This window comes from Camelus dromedarius, chromosome 1 (genome assembly GCF_036321535.1).
Source record: "Camelus dromedarius isolate mCamDro1 chromosome 1, mCamDro1.pat, whole genome shotgun sequence".
Taxonomy (NCBI): domain Eukaryota; kingdom Metazoa; phylum Chordata; class Mammalia; order Artiodactyla; family Camelidae; genus Camelus; species Camelus dromedarius.
In genome coordinates this window covers 121781757-121804334 of record NC_087436.1, presented here as the reverse complement: position 1 = coordinate 121804334, position 22578 = coordinate 121781757, and the positions used below count along the sequence as shown (strand labels likewise).

Genomic DNA, 22578 nt, shown 5'->3' with positions numbered 1-22578 from the left:
CTCGTCTGAGCCGCTCCCCAGAGTAAGACAGCCGCCTGAGGAAGAGAGGCTCCTGCTTGGTTCCTGCCCAGGGGATGAGGCGGAGGGGGCTCGTCCTCAGAAGGGGAGGGAGGCTCTGAGTGTTTAGAACCTCAGAGACGCCCCTCCCCGGCGGCAGGGCTGAAAGACGGCGTCTGCGGGCCGAGTGGGGACTGGGGCCGGTGGGCATCTTGATGCTGACAGTCAGGGAGGTGGAGGGGACTGGGTGGTGTGGACCTTCCTGTGATGCGAGGGGGTCTGGAAGCTCCTGGAGACGAGACCTCAGGGCCTGGACGGCTCGGGCGCAGGGCAGTGCAGGGACACGCCTCTGTCCTCCCTGGGGGTGACAGCAGACCACACAGCCGCCCAGCACGGGGAGCTGGGTGTGGAGGCCTGGGGTGTCGGGAGAGGCGGGGAGGATGCTGGTTGTGGCCACGAACTCTGACCTCTGTGCTGTCATGCTGCCCCACAGGGACATTTCGGCGGAGACGGAGCGGGAGCCTCAGCAGCTGCAGAACTGCTGGTCAGAAGTGCGCTACATGGTCCGCTGCATTTACCGCCAGGCGGGGACCCCGCTGGCAGATGACCAGGACCAGTCTCTGGTGCCCGACAAGGAGGGGGTGAAGGAGCTCGTGGATAGGTACACGGGGCCCCGGCCCCGGCCCTCCCTCCCTGTGGCCAGGGGCCTCCCTCTGCTCGGGCTGGGCCTCTCAGGACCCGCTGGAGCTTCCACTGCGCCAGCTCAGCCCCGCAGGCAGTGCGGGCCTCCCGCAGACAGACTGGGTCAAGTGTCGCATTCTCCTTCTACTGGACCGCTCATTACCTGTGTGATAAACTTGAGTGGAAGCGTTTCTGTCATTTGTCAGTGTTGAGACAGTGACACTCCTTTTGGGCACTTGTGCCAGGGGTGGCTCTGGGCACTTCCTCAAGCACTCTTACTTTAGTGGCCCGAGGCGGAGAGGCAGTTACGGGTTAGGAGGTGAGAAACCTGAGGCTCTGCGAGGCGGCACGGGCGGAGAGCTGGCACCGCGGCCTGCTGGCGTGGGTGCTCCTCCCGGAGGAGGGGCTTAGGTGTGGCATCTGTGCTCCTGCAGGTGCCTTGTGCCCAGTGATGTAGAGTCTGAGGTAGGCATAATTGTTATTCTCCCTCATAGTTTGCAGCATCTTTTTTCTCTTTTTTGAAGTGTTCTAAATGAAAGCAATAAATTTGAGCAAGGTGTTCCGTGGGTCGGTTCTCGTTTTGGTCTTTCTCTCACATTTTGAAATCAGCCCCTCTGGGGCCCCATTTGCCACGCAGGGAGTGCATCGTGGAGGTGGGGGTGGGGCGGGCTGTGGGCTGTATGACTGGTCGATGATTCGGGTTTGGCCTGTGAACCTCTGGTGTTATGTGAGGTGGTTTTGGGTGGTGTGCCTTTTCTGGAAGTTAGATTTCCTAGGGAGTGTTAGGGAAGAATGTATAACCTGCGCGTCAAACCTTTGCAGTTTACGAATGCTTAGAAAGAAGCCGAGTGAAATGAAAGTTTAAAGAAAACGTTCAGCAAGTACTAATACAGGTGAGGGATGGTACAGCAGAAGTTGTGAAGGTCTGTGTGAACTGTGGGGTCCGGGAACAGCAGCACTCTCATAATGAAACTTGCTTTTAAGAGTGTGAGAAGTTCCACGCCCCTATTTGAGGTACGCACATGTTTTTCCTAGTCTCTGTGTCTAAGAACGTCCCTTTTTGGGTGTTTGAGTGTCAGTGCACACCAGGAAGGCGCTGTCCGTAGAGCCCGTTTCTAGGAGCCTGCACGGCTGGGGCGGTGAGCCGTCGCCCCTCTCCGCGGCCCCCAGCCCTGCCTGCTCTTGCTTTGCACCCCTCCCCCGTCCTCACACACTCACACTGCATTCCAGCCGCACTGGCTCTGGTACTGTTCCTACCCCGGGGCCTTGGCGTTTGTGCTCTTCTCTCTCTAGAATGTTCTTTCTTGCTTGGGCTTTCTTTTCCTCCCTTCTATTATTCACGCTGGTCTTCAGAGTCACTGTCTCAGAGAAGCCACCCTGCCTGAAGCCCGAGGGGCCTCCCCTATCACTCTTGGTCCCCTTAACCTCCTTTTGTGTCGCATGACTGCCACCACCTGGAACCGCGTGTGCTGTAAGCATCGGGAGGGCAGAGGGTCTGCTTCCCTGGGTTGGTCCCCACTGGCTCCGTGTTTGCTGAATGTGTGTGTGGCTGAGCTGCTGCAGCATCTTGGTCGTATAACGTTTGCAAAAGTACCATGCGGTTGCTTCATTGAATTCATAAGGTACAGAAATGGACAAAGAAATAAGATAAAATGCATATTTAATTCCACCGTACTGAGAGGACTGAGAAGGGGACGTCCAGTCTACTTGTAACTTTGATTGTCCCTGTGTCATTTGAGTCTTTTGTGACTTTTCTTTAACAGATGAAATACATTCTGTTTCAGGGACAGTTGTTACACTAGTAATTAAAATTATGATTATGCTGAGCTAAAAAATGAATGCATCCATCTGAACTGTGCCACCCACAGTGGGAGTCCCATCCGTACTCGTTGTCTCTCTGGCCACGTTTTGTGTAAGGCCACCTGTGTTCCAGTTTTACTTGACTCTTGTTTTTTGCAGCCTCAGTGGTGTAATTTGAAAGTGGAGCAGGTGATGACCTACGTTCATCTCTTGACCCAGAGTGGTGCCTAGAGGTGAAAGTTTCCACTGTGTAAAATCCAGGGGCTGTAGCTTAGTGTATTTTACTTACAACCTGGGTGCTGTGCTCGAGTGGCCCCCCGTCCCGGGACGGGCTGTAGCTGGATGTTGTAGTCGTGGCTTCAGTGGTCGTGGGGTTCCGTCTGTAGGCTCCCAGAAGTGCACAGTTGAAACAAGTGGCCATGCCAAATACTGTAGAATGTTTTTAAAAGTTGGCTGTCTCCATGTTAGGAAAGACGTATGAAAATGATCATTGCTCTTGTGACCTGATTGGGGGCATGTATTGATATTTTTTCTCTCATCTTCAGCTTACAAATTTTATAAATTTTTTTTTTTGGTGGGATAATTTTAAAGAGATATACGGTCTCTTAAGTTTCCTTTGATTATTAAAAACGACAAGCCCATTTGGATTGAATGAAGAAGAAAGAGCAGTCTACTCAGCCCTCCAGGCTAGGTGTCACCTCCTCTGGGTCCTTGCTTTTCAGCTGTCTGCACACAGTGGTGGTCTTCAGCCCTGGGTTTCAGTAGTTCTGTGGTGGAGGGCATGCGCCCACCAGCCGCCGAGGCTCTGCTGTGCGTGTCCGCCACCTGCTGGCCATGTGCAGCCGGCGACTCTCAGCCCCTGAGCCTGGCCTCAGACCAGGGCTTGACGCGGGGTTTGCCGCAGAGTGCGCTCTCAGCAGATGCTGGCATTTCTGTCATCTGGCCGATGACTTTGGGGCCCCTCTGTGAGCAGGGCGACTGAGAGAAGACGCGGATGTCGTTAGGCGCGCGGCCGCACAGATGCCCTACGAGGGACCAGGGTGCCACCTCGCTGAGTGGTGACTATCTCTCTCCTGCGCAGGCTCTGTGAGAGGGACCCCTACCAGCTGTACCAGCGGCTGGAACAGCAGGCCCGAGAGTACGTGCTGGAGATGAAGGTCCGGCTCCTCCGGCAGCTGTCGGCTGCATCCAAAGTGAAGTCGCCATCCGCCCTGCAGGGACCCCCACAGGCGCACCAGTTCATCTCCCTTCTCCTTGAGGAGTATGGCGCCCTGTGCCAGGCGGCCCGCACCATCAGCACCTTCCTCGGCACCCTGGTAAGTTGGCCGCGGCCTCCGGGCAGAGGCCTGTGTGTTGCTCTCGGCCCGCCACACCCGCCCCTCTTCCACGGCGTGCAGGCCAGCAGAAGGGAGCCTGAGCCTCTCCTCTCCTCCCTCTGACTTTGCTTCTGGAGGAGAGTGTTGAAGGGAGTGCTCTCTGGTGACACGTCGTGCAGATACCGTTTGGGGACCTTGAGGCCTAGGGAGTGAGGCATGGGGACAGTGCAAGGTGAGGACGGTTCATTACTAGGGAGAAGGAGGAGGAACGACTTGTATCCCAAGCTGTTGACTTGCTGTTCCTGGAGACAGAGGCTTGCGTCTAGTAAGGAGCACGGGGAGCGCCTACAACCCCCCCGGGCTTTCAGTGATGGATTCACTCAGCAGCCCCACACTGGATCGAGGACAGGTTTATAGAGTCAAGTAATATGCCCCACCCACCAGGCATCTCACCGTCCTAACGAAGGAGACAGACCGGTGTTCTCACTGGGTCTCTGGTGACCTCAGAAAAGAAGTGCCCTCAGATGGGTAGAAGGGGCGTGTGTAGTGGAAATGCAGTTCCTGGAAACCAGGGAAGCTGGGGACCGTTCTAGACAGCCCCCGTGCACCTGCCAAATGGAAGGAGGAACCAGCCATTTGTGCCTTCTTGATTCACTAATCGTCTGAAGCTTTTCATCATCACTTAAATTTTATTGAATGAGACTTCACTGGACTGGTTTTGGGTGCTTTCTTAGTGGTAAAACCTACATTTTGAAACACCAACCAGTGGTTCTGAAGATTTTAAGCATAATGGTCTTTTTGTAATTCTAAAGTTGACAGACCTTGCTAGAAAAATTAACCAATTTTGCAAGTAATTTCAGGGGGTCCACGGCCCCCGTCAAGCATCGCTTCGGCAGAGCACTGCCTTCCCGCAGGTGACTCCCTAAAGCCTTGAGGAGAGCGTCGTCGTGAGAAGGGGCGGGTGTGCAGGTGGAGGGTGGGGGCCTCTGCTCAGGCGGTCCTTGCCTTTCCGGCCTCACTCCTTCCTCTGGGGCCCCTGGTACACTCCCTCTCCCTGCTCTGCTTGTTGAACGTCTGCTGTTTCTCAGAAGTCCAAATCCAGGGCCACCTCCTCTGTGACAGCGCCTCCCTGTCTCCCTCCGGCTTGAGCCTGTGCACAGAGCAGTGACGAGAGCTGCTGTTGTGCTGCGGGACGGAGCCCGAGTCCAGGCCCTGGGCCAGCTCGAGTGGCCTAGCGCCTTCCTGAGCTCACAGAAGTGCATTTGAACCACGCTTCTTGGAGCAAGTGACCAGCAATTCACGTAGAAATGTTTTCTTGTGGTTTGAAAAAAAGGTCATAAACTCTAAGCACAAAATACAGCTATTTTGATCAGTGATTTATTTCATCTTCTTTGCTCATAGAGATATACTCACTTTGGTTTCCAGTGGTCCACCAGACCAGATACCCTGAGCTCTTCCTCCAAGGGAAACAACCGAAATACTGGGTAGCTTAAGCCAAAGAAGATAAAATCTTTTAAAACACATTGCTGACGTGACAGGAGAGGCAGGGAGCCTTGGAGTGAAGAGCAGATTGAAAGCTGGGATCCTGAGAAGTTCAGGTACTCAGGAGCCAGCATTCCAAAGATGCTTCTAGTCCTGGGAGTTAGGAGGCCCAGGCTGAGCCCAGCATGTAACGCTGGGACTGCAGCCTCTGCAAGGGTGAAGGAGAGGCCCCGCCCACTGGAGGGACAGGCAGGGCCTGTGCCCACTGTGACCTCCGAGTAGGGAAGGGAGCTCTCTGTGTGCTGTGCGGTCTCCCAGGCCTAGAAGTTACTCTGCGGTGACCAGGGTGGCCAGTACATCAGGCCACGTGCAGGTCACCTCTACAAGCAGTACTGTCGTGACATCCACAGAAACATAGTGATTTCTGTGGACTAACGTCCAGTCCAGTTATCTCAAAAATCTCTTTGTGGTTGGGGTGTTCAAATCAGATTCAACAGTGTTCACAAGTTTACAACATCATCCTTCCAGACCTCCCCAGTGGTCAGTGCAGTGTAAGAACTGACAGAGCTGAGATTAGCTTCGAAGTCTGTGTCTCAGAGACTCAGCATTTTTGGACCTGGGCCCATTTAAATTTAAAAAGTGAGAGCCCCAAATAGCTTTTTTTAATCTATCAATATTTTTTTATGGTGAAATTAAATGGAGAAATTTAAATATATTTATTAAATTGCTTTGAAATTAATAGCCCATTACATAACATAGATAGCATACTTTAAAATAAAAATGTCTTCCAAAACATTTAATAAGGAGAGGGACATGTTTTACATGTTTGCAAATCTCTGTCGTGTCCGGCTCGGTAGAGGACACATGGACTCTCATATCTGCTTCTGCAGTCAGTCATAGGTTGTTTTGGTTGAAGTTTTTGAAGAAAATTGGGCCTCACACAGAAATGTATTTGGAAAAGGGAGGAATATTTAAATAGACTTTTCAGATCGCTGTGGACATTCTTTTTTGAGAGTCCACCAGAGCCCAGGTGTGGCCTCTTTTTTTTTTTTTTTTTTTTCAGTTTGGGGGAAGGTAATTAGGAGTATCTATTTATTTTTAATGGAGGCACTGGGGATTGAACCCAGGACCTAGTACATGCTAGGCATGTGCTCTACCACTGAGCTGTGCCCTGCCCCAGGTGCTTCTTAACAGTTGCAGTGTAGAATCTGAAACCGTGTCGCTGAGCTGTGCGGACCCTGTTCCATCACAGTCCACGGGTGTAGCTCCTAGAGGGTCTGCACACGCGTGGTTCTGTAATATCAGTCATCGGTCGTTTGGGAAATCCTGCGTCTTCCTGACGATATGCAGTGTCATGTCTGGCAACATGATGTTCACTGTAAACACTGACCTTTGCCACCACCCTGGTCCTCATCAGAAGGGTCTTTAACATGGAGAAGCTTCAAGGCCAGTGACAGGTGCAGGTTTTCCAAAGTTCTCATTATCACTTGAAAGCTCAGATTTTATGATTGGCCAAAGGTAGGCATTGGTTGTTTTCCTTGAAGCATCAAGTCCACTTGCTGAGCAAACCCTGCCAGCTAAGTCTCTGAGAGGTCGCTTAGTTTCTCTGGGCATGACACCTCTCCTGACTCTGCAGAGCGTGGGACACGTCTGGGCTTAGAAGAGCGTCTTCAGAAGCGGGGAGATGCCCCCCCTAGGCTGCTGATCACGGCGTTTGAATCTCCTTCCGCAAGGACAGGAGAGCCTTAGGTACCCTGCTGTTCCTCGGGGTCTGCTGTAGGAGTCGATTCTGCTAAACACCTTCTCTTCCCTCTTCCAAACCCCCCACAGCCTCTGCGGGGAAGGTGGGGAGAGTTAGTGGTTTGGATGGAAAGCCTGGCCCTGTGGTCCGTGAGCCTTTCCTCCTGCCTCCAGCTGGGGCGGCACAGACTCCACCGTCCCCACACAGGCTTCCCTGTCTTAGCGGCCGCGGCAGCGCCCCTCCTGCAGACCCGGGCTCCCCGAACCCTGGGCAGGCTGCTCAGCCTGTGCATGGGCACGCAGCACCGAGTTCAGGGTCATGGCGGGCGCCGGAGGCGCCACACGTGGGAAGCACTAAGAACAGCGTGTGGCCAGCAGGGGGTGCTCCTCACTGCAGGTGTTGTCCCAGCTTGCTTTCGGTTTGGAAAACCAATATTGGGGTCTGCTTTTCTCCTTGCATGCCTCATCTGGAGGCATGACTTCAGATTTCATAAAAATTCCTGAACATCTTCATCAGTCAGTCTTCATGTGTAGTTAATGTGAACCCCAAAACCCAGGGCCATGGCCCCATCCCTGCAAGTGATGTAACTCAGTGCCCAGGGTTGCTCACAGGCTGGCAGGCAGGGACTGCTGACTCGGCCCCATGACTTATGGGGACAACCCGGCGAGGCCTCGGCCCCCCTCTCTCCTCTGGTCCAGGGCCGAGTCTGGCTGCTGCCTTAGCTCCTGCCCGTTCTTTGTCATGGACACAAGTCATAAATTGGACCGCCGTCTACTGCTCGTCCCCCAGGGGCTCCCAGCAGGCAGGGACCTGCTGGTGTAGTTCCTGTGTCCCCGTGCCCGGCACGGTGCCGGGCAGACAGAGTGGTCTCCGCTCAAGGCTGTCGTGTCCTTTACACGCTTTGTCTGTGGCTGTGTCATTATTACAGCACGTTCTGAAGTAGTATGCTGGTAATAGGATGGTCTCATCCAGGCCTCAGGCCCAGTTTATTGGTTCCCGGGCCCTGGGCTTCTGCCAGTGCTGAGCAGTGGCTCCAAGAGATGCTGCGTTTGAAACGGGAGTGGTGAAAGTCAGATCTGGGAGGCACTGGTGTTCTGGTAAAACTGCAAGCACTGACAGAATTGAGGGTTTGAGGTTCTCTGCGGGTGTCATAAATTTCTGGCTGAATCTGTCTTTATGGTTCGTGAGTGTAGACGGGGACTGTAACTAGTGGAGCCAGCATGCTCTCAGCAGCACCCACAGGTGTTTGTGTTCAGGAGTGGGAGGTGGTCACTGAACTTACGCTCTCAGCCCCTGTGTCTGCCGGTCGTCAGGTGACAGACAGTGGCGTCTGCACGGGTAAGTCGTTTCCTGACCTCTCCCGGTGCCCTCGTTCCGGCTCAGCTGGGTCAAGTTGTGAACAGGCACAGGCCCTGAGTGTGGCGGCTGTGCGCGGTGCAGCGCGGAGCCAGGAGCACTGTGCACACCGGTCGTCCAGGTGGGGAGTGTCCACCCCGGACGTGCGGGGACTCAGCACGGATAATGTGTGAGTAGCTTACAGATGGGGAGTGTGGGTCTGCACGAGCGTGGTTGCGCAGGATCTGTGGAAAGTGAATGCTGCACTTGGAAAAGGTAATTGAGCCTTCTGCCCTGGTCACCCAGTGTTGAGGGCAAATGGGCAGCTGTCTTGATGTCATTCTCATGGCTGGGACCCTCCCGAATGTTTAAAAGTTGTTGTCTAAAGTAACCGATGAGGTTACATTTATCAGGGAAACGGAAGACCTGGCCTTTCACTGAGTGTCACTAGTGGGGAAGTTACTTGTGTCTCTCAGAATGGGAGATTTCTCAAGACAGGCATGGAAATGGTTGTCCTTCAGTGTCAAAGGACGTGTGTGCGTTTACGTTGTTTGGAAGAAGGGCTTTTGATACAGTTTGGAAGCGCGGCTGTGAAAAATGGCCGTCAGATTTGTGCGCTGGTTTCTCTCTCTGTCTCCCCCCCGGTGCCTTGCCCCCCTTTCTTTTGTGTTGCAGTTTTAGAAGTGGGGCTGGCTGGGCCCAGGTCCGCGTGGTCAGATGCCCACACCGGAGTGCACTTTGGGCCACACAGTAACAGCTCCTCACGAACAGAATGTTCTGGGCCTGGAAGGAGTGGGGCGGGGGGAGGGAGCCCTTCTGGGACTTTTTTGGTCTTTAATTAGTGCATCTCCGATTTCTTTATTTAACTAGGAAAACGAACACTTGAAGAAGTTCCAGGTGACGTGGGAACTGCATAATAAACACCTCTTTGAAGACCTGGTCTTCTCGGAGCCGCTTCTCCAGAGCAGCTTGCCAGCACTCGTGTCGCAAATCAGGTACTCGGTCTTAATCTGCGTGTGTCCTGCTAGGTGACAGTGCGGACCTTTGCCCTGGGTGCAGCAGGTGTGTGCCTGAACACCACTGCAGGGGCACTCCTCACCAGAAAGTTACCAGCTTAGGGGAAAATATAGTTTGGGTAGAAAGCTCAAAACCCAAAGAGTAACACGATTAAACTTTAAAATAACAAACCCACTAGGATCTAACACCACAGATTCCTCATGAATAAGGAAAAGCTGCCGTAGATGGAGCATTTTACCTGACAAGACTCAGGCTGTGCCAGGTGGCTGTGGTGTGGTCTATACTGGGGACATGCGGTGGGGGGAGGAGGGGAGGGCTCCAGCAGGGGTCCAACGGTGCCTAGGGGCTCCTGGGTGCTGGGGGTAGGGTCAGACACGCCGTCGTGCCTCTTGGACGTTCCCTCCCCGTTGTGGCTCATGGCTTGGGCTCTTCTTGCTGGCGTAGAGCATCCATGGGGCTTCCTCAGGTGTGTCCAGCGAGTGTTCTGGTACATCACTCGGGGTCGTTAGCCCTGGTGATGGGGACGTAGGTTTCGGCTGGGGCCGTGTGCTCCCAGGTGGCTGCAGTTGGCGGGAGGAGGCTCCCCCGGAGCCCTGGGGCGGTGGCTTGGTTCCCTGTCTGCACACGTGTGAGCGGATCCCTGGCCTGTGGGTGTGTCACGGGAGGACAGACTGCAGTCCTCTTTACTTAAATGTGCGTACTGAGATGTAATGGGGCAGACTCACGAAGAAAGGAAATTATTTCTAAGAAAATAAGTGATTGTTGCAGTTAACTTACACACGACTTTTTTTTTTTCTCTCGAAACCCATGTATCAACCCAGTCTTTGTTTTCTGTATTCCTAAATCCTCTTTGAGGGGTCCTAACCCGCCCCACTTCCCAGCCTCACCTCTGGAGAAAGAATAAGGGAAGGAGGATGGGGGTAGAGAGGTCAGAACACAGCGCTGTGCGGTGTGGCCTGCACTCTGCATGGCTCCTGACCCTTCCCGCATCCCCTGCATTGCAGGGCTGGTGCTTCACGCCCTCTTCCCTTCTGCGTCCACTTCCAGGCGTCTGTCACAGTCCACGGTGGGTGCACAAAGACCTGAGTGTTCCAACCGTGACCCTCAGAGAAGAAGGAGTCAGGAGAGTATTCAGTCTTGATATTGGAACACAGAGCACTGTTTTGTCCCCAGTTACGAAGTTCAAATCCACCAGAAGCACTTTTTACAAAAAGACATGCATCTTGTGGGGGGGTCCTTACAGCAAGATCCAGGGTGTACAGCCTGTTCTTTTTCTGATGAGCCAGTGGGTTTGACGGGCTGCTCGTCAGACTGGGTGGGTGGGTGGCAGAAACCTGCACTGCAGTATGAGACTCCATGTTTCTCTGCTCTGGGTCTGGATTTCTCATTCGCTCGTTGCTAATGGTCAGTGTCCAGACGTGAGCAGTGTTCTGGAGTCTCCGTGTCAATCCTGTGCTCAGGCTGCGGTACCGCTCTCAGGAGGGTCGGCGGGGGCAGGCAGAAGCCCGGGTGAAGGCAGGCAGAGCGTCCCCAGGAGGCCGGGGCACCAGAAGGACGTGGCCCTCCAAGTTCCCCGCGAGACGCCCTTGTTGGACCCGAGAAGAATTCAGATTTGAGCTGCTCAGTTTACAAATACCCACTTAACAACTCCTAAAAAGTGACAAGGCAAACACAAACGCCACGCCCGACAGCAATGACTGCGCCCGTAGTGCACAGGATCCGTAGTGGTGAGTGTTTCAGTGCTGACCCTTTGTCTCTGCACCTGTATCTTGTTTCTTACAAACTCAAATACAGATACAGAGAACTACACCAAATAAATGTATAATGGATCAGTGGATTAATGAACTGGTAGTAGATGGCATTCCTTAGCTGCCTCTGGGAGGCAAGTCCATCTGCGCCCCGCCTCGCCCAGAGCCGGCCCACAGGTGGCCGGCGCGGCAGCGCTGCCCTTCCCTGGCTTTACTCTCTGAGTGGTCGTGTGCATTTCCAAAGTCTTGCCTGGATTTTTTATTTGATGTATCTTAAAAAAAATTTTTAATATGAATGATATACCCAAAGGTTGACCTCATTTAAAATAATGGATTTAATTTAGGAAAGTTATTTCTCTTTCTGTTTTTTAACAGCTTTATTGAGAGACAGCTCACATGCCGTACAATCACTAATTTAAAGTGTATGATTCAGCAGCTGTTGGTATATTATTATTTTTTTTAAGTTGTGGTAAAGTATATATAACATAAAAATTGCCAATTTAATCATTTTAAGTGTACAAATTCAATAGCATTAATTACGGTCAGAGTGTTGAGCAACCACTGCCAGCATCTATTTTCAAAACTTATTTGTCACCCCCAGACAGAGACTCTGTCACCGTTAAGCATTGACCTCCACTCCCCACCCCCCCTCCCCATGTCTTTCTAGGTTCTTTCATCTGCAGCTCCCTCAGCCCCACCCCTTTCCCTTACAATTTACCTGTGAGGGCGCCTGCACCGGCCATCCTGCAGTGATGCCAGGTGTGGTCCTGCAGCGACACCCTCGCAGCGCTGCGCGGGCTGCAGTCTGTGCTGCCTGAGAGTTAGTGGTGGACCCAGAAGCCCCTCTGGACTCTGCTCCCGTCCCTGTGGCGAGACCAGGAGCCCGTTTGTCTCCTTATTCATTGTGGTGGCTTTAGTAGTTGCTGTGCAGTTTGGTCTGTATTTTAAATATATGTTCATTGCTAAGGGAATCTTAATTGGGCTTGTGAATAAATTTACACAATGCAGACTGACTTCATTTCACTTTCCTTGTCACGTGCACGCTATTTATAATAGATGCTGCTCCCCATTATGTGCTGCTGTTTGCAGAGTGAGTGTTGAGATAGAAACTTGTTTGCTGGCCCACTGATGTCATTTGACCCTGAGGACATTTTCTGGTAGCTCCCTGCTTCCCCTCTGGATTCCACCAGCTTCACTTGCACGTGAGCCCTGTTCCTGTGGGTTGTGCTCTGAATCCCCCAGCAGAGAAGCCCCAGGCCCCCGACGGCTTGCTGTCCTTGGGCTCTGAATAGGCTCTGCAGCGTGGTGTGGGGAGGGGCCTGGCTGACGCCGGCGCCCCTTAGCACCCGTTTTACAGGGGGTCCAGGAGGCATGGTGGCGTCATGTGGAAGGTGGTTTTGCATGAAGAGTGGAAATCAGTCTGCGATGAGCCGGGTTGCAGAAGCAAGGCATGGGGAGAAAGCCGCTGCCGCGGGGGCTCCTGTGCAGCGAGACACAGAACCGCGCGCTCGGACCTGGGGTGCCCCCTGCTGTGTGGAGCCCGGAGGAGCCTCCCAGAGGCCCTGGATTCTCTGTCTTGAAGAGTTTTGTTTCCTGGGGGCCGAAACAGCCTTAGGAGAGCCATCTTGGTGTTTGAACAAGCCCCCCTCACCCTGTGGGTCGCTGTCAGTCCCTTTCCTGGTTCTGGGCTTCCCTGCACACCTTCTCAGTGACACTGACATCTGCGGGCCCCTTTTTGAAGGGAATCTCACAGGTGGACGCGGTGTAGACAGCTTCAGCAGGCACAACTCTGCTGCGTGATGTGCGTCTTTACGCGGTGGTCATGGGTGGAGGGGGAGCTGTCTACACCCACTGGGAGGTCCTTGTTTTAAAATCACTGAGTTGTTTATCTTTATTATCAAGTTATTAGATTGTTATTGCAATAAAATTCTGAAAACAAAAGAAATCATGAAAAGAGGTAGGTACTATGAACAGTTTGGTGCTACTTTTAGATTTTTTCCATTGTCCACGCATCCCTGCCTGCCCCGACACACACGTTTTTAAACTTGGTGACGCAGTCTCATCTTAACAACTTCCCACGGTGCGTTTCCACTTCAGAGTGTGTGTAAGTGCACTCGTGTGTCCAGGTGTGAATGAGTGGGTGTGATTTAAAGTCTGTCCGGCCTGGGGCGTGGCTTCCAGTTCTGCGTAAACAGCGCTGGTTATTAACCCTGCACGTCTCTGTGCTCTTGAGTGACGATACGTGTGGTAAGGATGTTATGAGGTCTTCACTGTCATTATTTTGGTTCACATGTTGACATATATTGGGAAACTGGTTAAATCCTGGGAAACTGAATGCTTTCTGAAGATAAGCTGCCTGTGAGCCCGCCCTCCCCTTCTCTCCGCTTCCTCTCACACGCCTTCCTCTTCTCCAGAACCCGGGGTGTTCCCCTGTATGTGCGTCTTTTGTTTTCTGTTTGTGTTTTCATTTGGCATCTTTCCATCTTTCTTAAGATAAATAGTATAGCATAAGTAAAACTGTATTTTTTTTTATTGAATTGAATTTCCTGTTTTACTTAATTTGAAGACCAGGTCCAAATTTCATGTTTCTCATTAAACGCTTTCTCTGGATCAGTGTACCTCAGGAAAGGAAGCAGGTCACAGTCCCTCAGGGAGTGGCTGAATCTCCAGACCCTAGTCTTTTGAGGACAGTGTTGTGCACCCCTCACTATGTTTCTGAGGAGCTGTCACTTGTTTGGGCTTCTTCTTCAGGCCAGACCCTGTCCCGGTGCCTAACGTGTGTACCCCTCCTCCCTCCCAGCAGCCCGTCACTGTGGGAGGGGAGGTGGCAGACGGAAGCACACCTCTGGTCTCTGGCCCAGAGCCTCAGGCCCCTCCCTGTGTTGACCGGCCTCTCTCCCCAGGCTGGGAACCACGACCCACGACACCTGCAGCGAGGACGCGTACAGCACCTTGCTGCAGCGCTACCAGCACTCTGAGGAGGAGCTGCGCGGCGTGGCCGAGGAGTGGCTGGAGTGCCAGAAGAGGATCGACGCCTATGTGGACGAGCAGGTGGGTGCGTGCCGGGGCTGGGGGTGTGCATGGGGTCTCCCCACTGCTGCTCTCATTCCATGCTGCCCCGGGCACAGCCGCTGTCCCTTGTACAGGCTGCTTCCAGGCTCAGTGCTGCCTGCAGGGGCTTCTGGGGCCTTGGGGAGCTGCTGCACCTTGGCATTTCAGGAATCATTTACTGAACACTCTGCCACTCAGAGCCTGGGACACACGGCACGTGTGGCCTTCAGAGCCCATTCTCCATCTGTCCCAACATCTCAGACACGCACAGATGGCTGTGTCTGCTGGCTGTTTCCAGGGATGGAGAGAGTGGAGAAGGCAGGCGCCCCTGTTGGAGACAGGGCCTGAGGGCAGTGTAGCTGGGCAGCCAGAACTTCGGGGGGCACAGAACAGGGCTTCCAGATGGCACCCCACTGCCTGCCCTGGCCTGCCCATCTTTCTGAAACCACTGGGAGGGTCGGGCAGGGGAGACATTCAGAGTGGGCCTTTTTTAAGGTACAGGGTATGAGGAATAATAAGGAAATGGTGACCGAGCTCCGTATTATGCTTTTGAGACTACAGGCAAGCAGAACCCTGGTTCTGGCTTACGATGTGTGCTGGTCCACTGGGGTCAGTGGTGCCACTTGACAGCAGGCTGCGGCCCCTCTGTCTCACCGTCACCATCCAGGTATGGGGTGAGGCTGGGCAGTAGGAAGGTTCAGGTGTGTTCTCGGTGCTTCCCGGGACCCTGTCTCATTCCAAGTGGCTACAGCAGTCCTCTCTCTGCAGCTCCAGGGACCAGAACTATAGGTGGTCTGTTAACTTGGGAGAATTTTTCTTACCATAGTCTCGGCATGATACCGGCTTTAACCTCTCTGTCAGGGGCAGGGGGGGCAGGGGGGCAGGGGGCCAGATTCCAGCTTGGTAATGGTACGGAGTTCAGCACTACTGGGCTCGTCCCAGGCAGGTGGTCCCCGGACTCACAGGTCTGCTTGCGCCGTGCGCTCGGCCTCCCCCACGGTCCGTACGTGGGCCCCGTGTGGCCACCCTGTTCCTGTGACGTGCTCCCCTCTATCCTGCGGCCTGAGGAGGGGGAGGCGTGGAGAGCACTGGCTGTTCTGCTTCCTTAGGGGTGAGTGTGTAGTGTGTCCATCCGTGTGTCTGTCTGTTTCACAACCAGAGGCCTGTTCCCCAGCTGTGGCTTGTCACTAACGCCTCAGCTTAGGCCTCTGTGGGAGCAGCGCTGCTCCACGTTCTCCACTGGTGGCAGCGTAGCAAACGCTGGAGTGGGGCCAGGTTGCCTGTGCAGCCTCCACGTGGACCTGCAGCCGCTTGACCGCATGAGGCCTTGTGCATCCGGGCAGCCAGCAGCAGAGCCGCTCAGAAGCAAAGGAGCAGAACGCCACCCTCCCCTCTGCTACCTGCACACATGACAGCCCATTTTTAGCAGCTTGCTGTTCAGGTGGGAGAGGAAATAGGAGCCAGGAGGGGAGAGTGGTGCACAGGGACCAGTTGCAGCGCCTTTTCCGGTACTGGGTATGAGATCTCGAAGCCAAACCGTGTCACCAGTGTGTAAAACGCCCTTGGGGTGTGCTGCTCAGGTCCCGTGGAGGACCCTGAATGGCGTTTGACCCTGGGCTCTGCCCCAGATTCATTGTGAACCTCAGCCAAGCCTTTCCCCCTGTCCTGGACCTTAGTCCGCCACTTATGAAATGACAGAATCAGATTAGATGATGTTTTACTTTTATTTGAGCCTTTTGTATTTTATAATTCTAATACAGTTTTTTCATGTGTTGTTACTAAAAAGCAGAAGAACTACAGTAAATACTCCTTGTGTTGTGAATTGGGCTGTACTGAGCTAGTTAATGGGTCCCCTATAGAGACAATCCCTTGGCAGTGAAGTGTGGTTTATTGAGGATACAGAGGTAAAGGGAGAGGTGGAGAGCTCTGATTGCCTGGGATGTCAGGTCATCAGTTCTCTGTGAAGGAGGGACCCTCAGAAAAAAGTTGAAGACTAGACACCAGCCTCTCTCCCTGGCTAACTCTTGTCACTGGGGCCCAAGCTGATGGTAGAAGAAACTCGATGAGGCATTCTTGCTTCAAAAGGACAAGGGATGTGCGATGCCTTCTCGGGGAGAGAGGCGTGAGAGCCCGCGCTGGCCTGGCAACGAGGCTGGGAGAGACGCAGGAGCGCTGCTGCTCCTGAGTCCAGGGCAGGGCCGTTGCGGAGGGCAGGGGGTCTGAGGCTGCTTTGTGGGAACCTTTGTGCAGCCTGGAGGCTTATGCGAAGGCAGCCTCCCTCTCTCCCTGCATCTGGCGATTCCTCCTGCAGGGCTGGGTGCGCCAGCTAGGGAGGACTCTGGCTTATCCCTGACTTCCCGTCGTGTTTTGTCAGTGCAAGCTTCTGGTAGTGTGAATGATGTGTGATCCTCTTCGGGTGATTTCAGAAGAGTGTTGTAACTAAAATGTTAATTCGGGTGAGGAGAAGAGGAGGTAAACGATCATGCCCTGAACGCTGTGCTGAGCGCTGCGCTGAGAAATGTAGAGCCTATAACCTCGTTGCTGCTCACAGTCTCTCTAAGAAATAATGGTGTTACCTGCGTTTACAGATGAGAAGAGACACTGGAGCGTGTATTGGCTGCCCCCAGGCCCCTCAGTCAGGGAGGCTGGCCAGGATTTGTACCGGGGGTATCCATGTCCTGCCCTCCTGGGGACCCTGTGTGGTCTTTCTTACTTTACATCATAGGCATGATAGATGTGAATGCAATGCTAGGTTCAGAAATTCCTCCTTCATTTCTCTGACTGAACTATGACTAAAGATGTAAAGGCGTCAGGACAAGTCCTCAGCAGAGGGTGAGACTGAGACTTAGCTCAGACCAGGACCTCCTGTGTGGGGGCAGGTGGGGCTCGGGTAGGGTGCGCACTTAGCAGGCACGGAGTCTTGGGTTCAACCCCCAGTACGTCTGTTTAATTAGCTAATTAATAAACCGAATTAGCCCCCTACCAGCCACCCCCCAAAAAGCCCAGACAAACAAAAAAGAAATCCTTTGGGAACAGTAACTTCTTGTTTTATCTGTTGCCTGAAGTCACACATTTATTTAGGAATATAATACACAGTATTATCACTGCTAGTTGATAAAAATGGGGTGTATGTAAAAATAACAACATATGTGTTTTCTCCAAGAAGAAAATACAGTCCTTACTTAAAAAGTAAAGCTGAAATTGAATTTCTTTAAAAGTACATGTCCTTATACTTATAAGTCTTTACATTAAAAATAAGAAAGATGTCAAACCAAAAACCTAATTTGCAACTTATAGAACTAGGGAGTGGGGGAGATAAACTAAATCCAAAGCTAGCAGAAGGAAGGAAATAATAAAGGTCAGAGCAGAGAGAAACAAAAATAGAGAACAGAAAACAGGATAATCAGTGAAACCAGAAATTGGCTCTTTGAGAAGATTAGCAGAATGAATGTGATCAACAGAATAACAGCTTATGAATAAAGTAAGAAAAAAAAAGACTGAAATTACTAAAATCAAAATGAAGTAACGACATTATTACCAGTTCTACAGAAATAAAAAGGACTACAAGAGAGTACTGTGAACAATTGCACACCAACAGATTGGATAACCTAGATGAAGTGGACAAATTCCTAGAAACATACAACCTAGTAAGACTAAATCATGAAGAAACAAATTCCGAATAGACCCATAACTAGAAAGGAGACTAAGCCAGTGTTCAAAAATCTCCCAGCAAATGAGAGTTCGGGACCCAGTGGTTCAGAGGTGAATTCTAACAAACATTTAAAGAAGACTTAGTACCCATCCTTCTCAAACTTTTCTAGGAAATTGAAGAGGAGGACACGTCCTAACTCGTTCTTTGAGGCCCTGGATACCAAAGCCAGACCAAGACACTACAAGAAGACTACAGACCAATGTCCTTTGTGAATATTGATGCAAGAATCCTTAACAAAATAGCAGCGAGCAGAAATTCAGCATATTTAAAGGATGTTACACTATGGCCAATTAGGAGTATTCCAGGAATGCAAAGATGGTTCAACATACGAAAATCACTGTAGTATGCCACATCAACAAAAAGGGAAAACCACACGATCACCCCAGTTTACGCAGAAAAAGTGTTTGACAAAATTCAACACCTTTCATGACTAAAAACACTCAACAGATGGGAGTAGAAGGAAACTACCTCCACATAGTAAAAGCCACAGATACAGGAACCTGCAGGAGACGCCATCCTCAGCCGTCCAAGACTAGGGACGGGCAGGGATGCCCGCTTCCACCGCTTCTGTTCAGCACAGTGCTGGGAACTCTAGCCAGAGCACTTAGGCAAGAAAAAGAAATAAAAGGCGTTCAAATAGGAGAAGAGTACAATTATCTCCGTTTGCAGATGATGTGATCTTATATGTGGAAAATTGTAAACATTCTGCCAAAAAGCTGTTAGAATTAATAAGTGAATTCAGCAAAGTAGCAGGATACAGAGTCCACACACAAAAATTAATTGCATGTGTACATACAAGCAATGAACAGTCTGAAAAGGAAATTATGAAAACAGTTTTATTTACAATGGCATTGAAAAGAGTAAAATAACTTAGGGATTAATTTACTCAAGGAGGTAGAAGACTGCAGAACATTCAGTTCAGTGAGAACTGTAGAACATTGCTGAAAGGAAGTAAAGAGGACATAAATAAATGGAAACACATCCTGTGTTCCTGGATTGGACAGCTTAATATTATTAAAATGTTACCATTACCCAAGGTGGTAGTATAGATTCAGTGCAGTCTTGATCAAAATCCCAATGATGTTTTTTGCAGGAGTAGATAAATACACTCCAAAATTTGTATGGAATCTCTGACCCAGAATAGCCAGAAAAATGCTGAAAAAAAAGAACAAAACTGGAGGACTCACACTTCCTGCTTTCAAAACTTACGGCAAAGCCGCCGTAATCAAAACAGTGTGGTGCTGGCATACAGACAGACATCCAGACCAGTGGAATAGAACACAGAGCCCAGAAATAAACCCTCACATGTAGGTCAGATGAGTTTCGACAAGGATGCCAAGATCCTTCAATGGGGAAAGGGCGGTCTTTTCCGCAAGTGGTGCTGGGAAAACTGGACATCCACATGTGAAAGAGTGAAGCTGGACCCTTACCTAATATCACATGCAGAAATTTACTCAGAATGGATTGAAGACCTAAAAACATGGAAGACCCTTGAAGACATTAAGTGAAATAAGGCAGACAAAGAAGGACAAATACTGTTAGGACTCCACTCACACAAGGCACTGAGAGTAGGCAGAGCCGGAGACAGAGAGCATGGTGGTGGTGCCGGGGCTGGGGGAGGGGGAATGGGGTTGCTGTTCAGTGGGGACAGTGTCAGTTTCACAAGATGAAGAGTTACGGGGGGGATGGTGGCGACGGCTGCACAACAGTGGGAATGTGTTTAACGCCACTGAGGTGGCTAAGGTGGTATATCTTGTCTTACGTATATTTTACCACAACAAGAAAATAAAAGGGCATTTTCTGTCTTTCTTTTCGCCATGGAAAATGATCCTCTTCACTAAAGCAACCAAAAGCTAACATTCGGACTTTCACCCACCTGTCGAGAAATCACAGTGCCATTAACACAGGTTAGGGAAATGGAGCAATTTTAGTACCAGTCATTCTAGAACCCTTGGGGTGGGTGTCAGTCCCTTTAATCAAGTGGCATTTTAGAAATCATATAATAATTCAAGGTTTCAAAATGTTGAACGCCTGCAGAATAACCAGCATTCACAAGTAGGTGTGGGCACAGGGAGACAGGCGGTGGCCTTGAAATCAGTTGTTTCTACTTGCTTGTAAAATCTACCCTCTGTGCACTGTTTGATGCACACACAGCCTGCAGGTGGACACCTGCTCCACTAAATCTGTCCCGGAGGGCGCGCAGAGAGGGTCAGGAGGATGTTTCTGTTGGCGTTATTTGTCAGACAGCTCTGCACTGAGCTCTGGAGTGAGATGAAGAAATGACTACCCTTCTATTTAGCTTATTTTAAATCATTTTTAAAATTTGCAGTAGTAATAGCTACTTGTAAAAGAAAGCATTTTTTTTAGAAAAACTGCAGACATGTAAAGAGAGAATTAGCACCCATATTGAATCTTCCCATACAAACCTGTGGCATATGTCTCTGTTTGAGGTTGTCCCTTTATCCTAGATTATGGTTTTATGGTTTGTACATTTCTTACTGAGCTTATACGGAGGTGTTTTATAGTTTTATGGGCTGTTACGAGTGGCCTCTTAAACGACAGAATGAAGTTTCTTTTTTTGAGGGGGGAGAGGTAATTCGATTTATTTATTTATTTTGGGGGGAGGCACTGGGGACTGAACCCAGGACTGTGTGCAAGCTAAGCATGTGCTCTACCATTGAGCTATACCCTCCCCCCAACAGAATAAATCTTCTAAAGAGCTATTGCTGGTGTATGTAGGGAGGCTGAGTTTTACTTTGTGTCCAGTCATCTCACCAAACTCCCTTATTAACTCTTAACAGTTTTGGAATTGATTGCTATGATAATCTTCTACGAATAATAGTAGTTTTGCTTTATCCTCTCCAGCACTTGACCTTTGTGTCGTCTGTCTGGGGTTTTTGCGTTAGCTAGAGTCCTCAAAGCGCCGTCAAGGGTGTTGCTGGCAGCACCCTTGTTCAGCTCCTGGCTGCTCTGGGGTGCTTCGGACGTTTCACATCAAGTCTGATGCTTACCAGACAAATTTTTGATACTTTTTAGCAAATTAAATAAATTTCCCCCTTTTTAATAGCTTATTAAAAGGTTATTGTTTTTGTTTTTTTAAAAAAAACCAGGATTAGACATTGAATTTGTATGGTTTCTTCCTCCTGTATTTCTTCGTGAATTAGATTAGGCTTCCTAATTTTGAGACACCCTTGCGTTCCCTGGAATTAAACCCTACTAGATTGTGATGCATTATCCTTCAAGCCGTTGTTGGATTCAGTCAGCTGGTATTTTACTTAGGATTTTTATATCTGTATTCTGAGGTATAGTGAGTTTTCACCTCTAGGGTATTGTCTGTTTTGTATAAAGGTTATCCTAGTCTCATAGAATGAATTGAGAAGCTTTCCATGTTTTTCAGCTTTCAGGAGTAGCTCGCATCTCCTGTTCTGTGAAGGCCCTGACAGAACGCACTGTCGGACTTTTGGGCCTGATTCACATTTGCGTGGAGGAGGAGGGGCAAGGACTGTGTGTCTTTGACTGCCTTTTCAGCTTGCATTGCGTTTATTAGCCTGTTTCGGGTTTTCTACTATTGAGTGAGTTTTTCAAATTGACATTTGCCTGGGAAATGATCCACATCATTTAGATAAAGGCGGGTACAAGCTTGTGCTTACAGGGGAGCTGATGAAAATGGGCAAAGTGATGGCTGCGGGAGAAGCCCCGCATCTGACTTCACACTTAGAGAGCGAACTGTCTCCCAGAAGGAGGCTGGCAGTGCGCCCTGGTCTCAGTGCTGACTTGTCCAGAGGAGCCCAAGTCTGGATTGTTAGGCGTGACGTCAGGAGCCTTCTGCTGTCGGCCCAGCTCCTGGAGCACATCGTGCAGGCAGCAGAGTCTCTGTGAGCCGCTTGTTGGCAGCCCTTCTTCAGACGTGAAAAGCATAAGCTGCACACATGTATTCCTTGTGGTTTAAAAAAATCTCTTTCGTGTGTGTTCGTGTCCTTTCTCATTCCTGCTCTTTTTGTGGTTCGGCCCGGGAAGGAAGAAGTTCAGAGAATCAACTTCCAGATTTATTGACATTTACTTCTTTGTTTCCCCAATAATTTCAGTCTTTGCCCTTAATTTCTTATTAGTTGATTTCTTGTTTCGTTTGGGCTTCTTACATTGAACATATACTTTTCAGTCTTTTTTTGTTCTGTTTTGTTCTCTCATAAACACCTCTAAAGTATACATTTTCTTTTCTATCTTGGACACATCCAAAATTCGATTTTTTAAACGGACTGTAATTTCAACTTAGATTTTGTCTCTAATACTTTGAACTATTAAAAAAATTAAGTGCATGAATTTCATTTTGTTAAATTACTCTTGTTTTATTTCAGAGGGTTTATTGGTAATGTTAAAATTTGAAGATCTAGTTGACTTCGTCAGGTGATGCAGGAAGCAGGCAGCGTCCCCTCCGGGGCCGGAAGACGGCCCCCTTTTGGTAGTATTTCCCGCCTGTAGGGCTGGATGTATGCCCCCTCCCTTTTTTTCCTTCTGATAATTTGGAAGATATATATCCTATTTTTATCCTTTTAGTGGTTACTCTTAGGTTTTTAATAATTATAAGAATACATTTTTCAGAAAGATACATGCACCCCAGTGTTCACAGCAGCACTGTGTACATGGAAGCAACCTAAACGTCCACTGAGAGACGACTGGATAGAGAAGCTGTGGTGTGTA

At 50.4% G+C, this 22578-nt stretch overlaps 1 protein-coding gene across 10 annotated transcripts in view; it reads left to right on the top strand.

Annotated features, from left to right (window-relative positions):
- FAM193A (family with sequence similarity 193 member A) overlaps positions 1 to 22578 on the top strand; it is a 147112-nt gene that overhangs the window by 72499 nt on the left and 52035 nt on the right. For 9 of the 10 annotated variants that reach the window (XR_010382135.1, XM_064488653.1, XM_064488652.1 and 6 more), the window contains 4 exons: positions 491 to 658; positions 3560 to 3794; positions 9223 to 9347; positions 14021 to 14168. Coding sequence is in view for 9 of the 10 variants with exons in the window: in XM_064488653.1 (XP_064344723.1) it covers positions 491 to 658; positions 3560 to 3794; positions 9223 to 9347; positions 14021 to 14168 (676 nt within the window). In the remaining variant the exon portion in view is untranslated. The remainder of the gene's footprint in view (positions 1 to 490; positions 659 to 3559; positions 3795 to 9222; positions 9348 to 14020; positions 14169 to 22578) is intronic. The other variant, XM_031438701.2, reaches the window with a different exon arrangement.